Raw genomic sequence first — 2,650 nt, 5'->3', positions numbered from 1 at the left:
CCAGATGATCTATCTCCCTTCGGCTTTTGACGATCATATCGTTAATATAAGCCTCCATATTCCGTCCTAACTGCGGCTGAAAGATTGTGTTTATGAGCCTCTAAAAGGTGGTTGGTCCATTTCGGAGGCCGAAAGGCATCCTCAGCCAGCCATAAAGACCTTTCTCAGTAATGAACGAGGTTTTTTTCTGGTCCTCAGGCCACATAGGAATCTGGTGAAAACCTGAATAGGCGTCCATAAAGCTAAGCAGCGCATGCCCCGCTGTGGAATCAACCAACCAATCGATTTTAGGCAAAGGGAAAATGTCCTTAGGAAAAGCCTTGTTCAAATCGGTATAATCAACGCACATCCTCCAGGTATCGTTCGGCTTGGGCACCATGACCACATTGGCAATCCAATCCGGATAATGGGTTTCCCGGATGAACTTTGACTTTAATAGCTTTTGAACCTCCTGATCAACAGCTTGATTCCTTGCCGGACCCAGATGCCTCTTTTTCTGCCGGACTGGCTTCTGCCCCGGATCTATGTTCAACTTGTGCACAACAACCTCAGGATCAATCCCCGGCATCTCCTCAACTGTATATGCGAAAACATCCTCAAACTCCTATAGTAGCACAATCAATTCGTCTTTGGTCTGAGAACCTAGAACTGATCCGATTTTCAGCGTCCGTTCTGGACGTTCTTCGTTTAGACAAATCTCCTCTGGTCTTTCCACTGGTTTTGGACGTTCTAGTCCTATGTCCATAATGGCCATCACTTATTCCAAGGAAGCCTTCTCTTCCTTGATGACCAGGCATTTCCTCTTCTTGCTCGGCAAGAGTATGGACGGCCTGCCTTCTTGAGGAACCTTCTCTTGAGCTTTCCCTACTTCATTCTTCAGCTCACTTATTTGGCCTTTTACTATCTCGGCCAGTTCTTCCTCTATGGCCTTTGGCCACTCTGTCTTCTCTCCTTTCCATGATGACGGTTTTAGAGTGGTGAGGTAGCATTCCCTTGCTGCTTGCTGATCTCCATATAGGGATCCAATCTTTCCTCCACCGCACTCAAACTTCATTAACATTAGATGGTAACAATCATCGCTTTGATGTGATTCAAGGTGGGTCATCCGAGAATGACATTATAAGCTGTCAAATCCCGTACCACCAGAAATTTGACAAAAAGCGTACTGGAAGCTTCTTTGTCGCCTACCCTGACGGGTAAAGTGACAGTTCCCATCGGATGAATGATTCCTCCGCCGAACCCTATGATGGGGTGATTGACTGGAACTAGATTACTCTCGTCAAACTTCAATCTAGACAGACAATCTGCACTGATGATATCGGTAGAACTTCCTGTACCAATCAAGATCCGTTTTACCTTGAGATTTGCTATTTTCATCTCTACCACCAGCGGGTCATCATGAGGTGCTCTTATCTTTCCACGATCTGGCTCGCTGACCACAATTTTGGGGAAAGGATCAGACTCTGCCTGGTTGGTAAGAATTACCTGGCTGAGTTCCCGCAAATATTTCTTGTGGCCGCGATTTGTAGGACCCCCTGCTGCAAATCCTCCATAAATCACTAGCACTACATCTTGGTCAGTGCTTTCATCATCTTTTCTTATCCCGTGACGATTGTCCTTTTTCTGGAATTTTCTACTTGCCTGAGGTAAATAGAAGTTCATTTTACCCTTGCGAGCTAAGTCCTCCAAGGCTCTTTTCAGATGCTTACACTCATTCGTCTCATGACCACAATCTTTGTGGAAATGACAGTACTTGCTTTTATCTCTGTTCCTGTAAGGTGTCTTCATTTCCGCTGGTGCCTTAAGCTCATATTGATCTTTGATCTCCATGAGGATGGAATACTGATCTTTGCTGAACTCTATAGGCTCAACTGATGCTGTCGGTTCATATCTCTTGCGTCTTCTAGATAAAGTTGTCATTGAAGTCACCGCCCAAGTTTCAACTTTCTTGGGGATGCTCTTTTTCGGCTGGATGGTTTCTTCAGTTTTCTTTGTCTCTAGCTGTTTTGCTTCAGCACAAACTTTTGTAGCATGAATAAAGGCCTCGGCCTCCGGAAGAGCCTCAGTCAAGGTGGATATCTTCTTCTTCACCAAATCGAACTTAAAACTTCCAGGTCTTAAACCCCAGATGAAAGCATCAAATGCCACTCCCACATTCAGATTCTGGATCTGCAATGCTTCCAGGTTAAATCTCTTCACATAACTTCTTAAAGCTTCCTTAGGTCCTTGGACGACCTTTCCTAGATGCATGCTGGTCTTCTACTCTTGTCGATTTGCGACAAAATGGCTGGTAAACAAGATACTAAGCTCAGTAAAATTATTCACCGAGTTAGGCGGAAGATTGTTAAACCATTTTTTAGCTACCCCTTTTCAGCGTGGCTGGAAAGTTCTTGCACCATGTAGCATCATCAACTCCCTGAACATACATCTGATGTTTGTATGCTGACAAATGATCATCCGGATCTGTAGTGTCATTGAAAGGCTCTATTGTCGGAAGCTTAACCTTTGGGAATGGGGGGACTCCATGATTCTGGCTGAGAAGGAAGTCGGCCAGTTAATCTTGAGTGCCCCAACATGTCCCTCAGTGGGTATGTGCTCCCGGCGATATTCCTTCAGCACTGGGTTTGAGGACGTGTTGGCTAAGGCCTGA

General features: G+C 45.2%; 1 protein-coding gene across 1 annotated transcript; it reads right to left on the bottom strand.

Moving 5' to 3' along the window:
- Window positions 1–1,101: 1,101 nt before the first annotated feature.
- LOC125495613 (uncharacterized) lies at window positions 1,102–2,250 on the bottom strand. The gene has a single exon (XM_048640386.1). The coding sequence runs from the start codon at window positions 2,248–2,250 to the stop codon at window positions 1,102–1,104; it is 1,149 nt and encodes a 382-aa protein (XP_048496343.1).
- Window positions 2,251–2,650: the final 400 nt, after the last annotated feature.

This window comes from Beta vulgaris, chromosome 3 (assembly GCF_026745355.1).
Source record: "Beta vulgaris subsp. vulgaris cultivar EL10 chromosome 3, EL10.2, whole genome shotgun sequence".
NCBI classification, from domain to species: domain Eukaryota; kingdom Viridiplantae; phylum Streptophyta; class Magnoliopsida; order Caryophyllales; family Amaranthaceae; genus Beta; species Beta vulgaris.
Note: the sequence above shows the minus strand (reverse complement) of the source record. Positions and strands in the feature narration are given on the sequence as shown.

Coding starts and splice junctions, on each gene's coding strand:
- LOC125495613 (XM_048640386.1), bottom strand. CDS start 2,250: ATGCATCTAGGAAAGGTCGTCCAAGGACCTAAGGAAGCTTTAAGAAGT.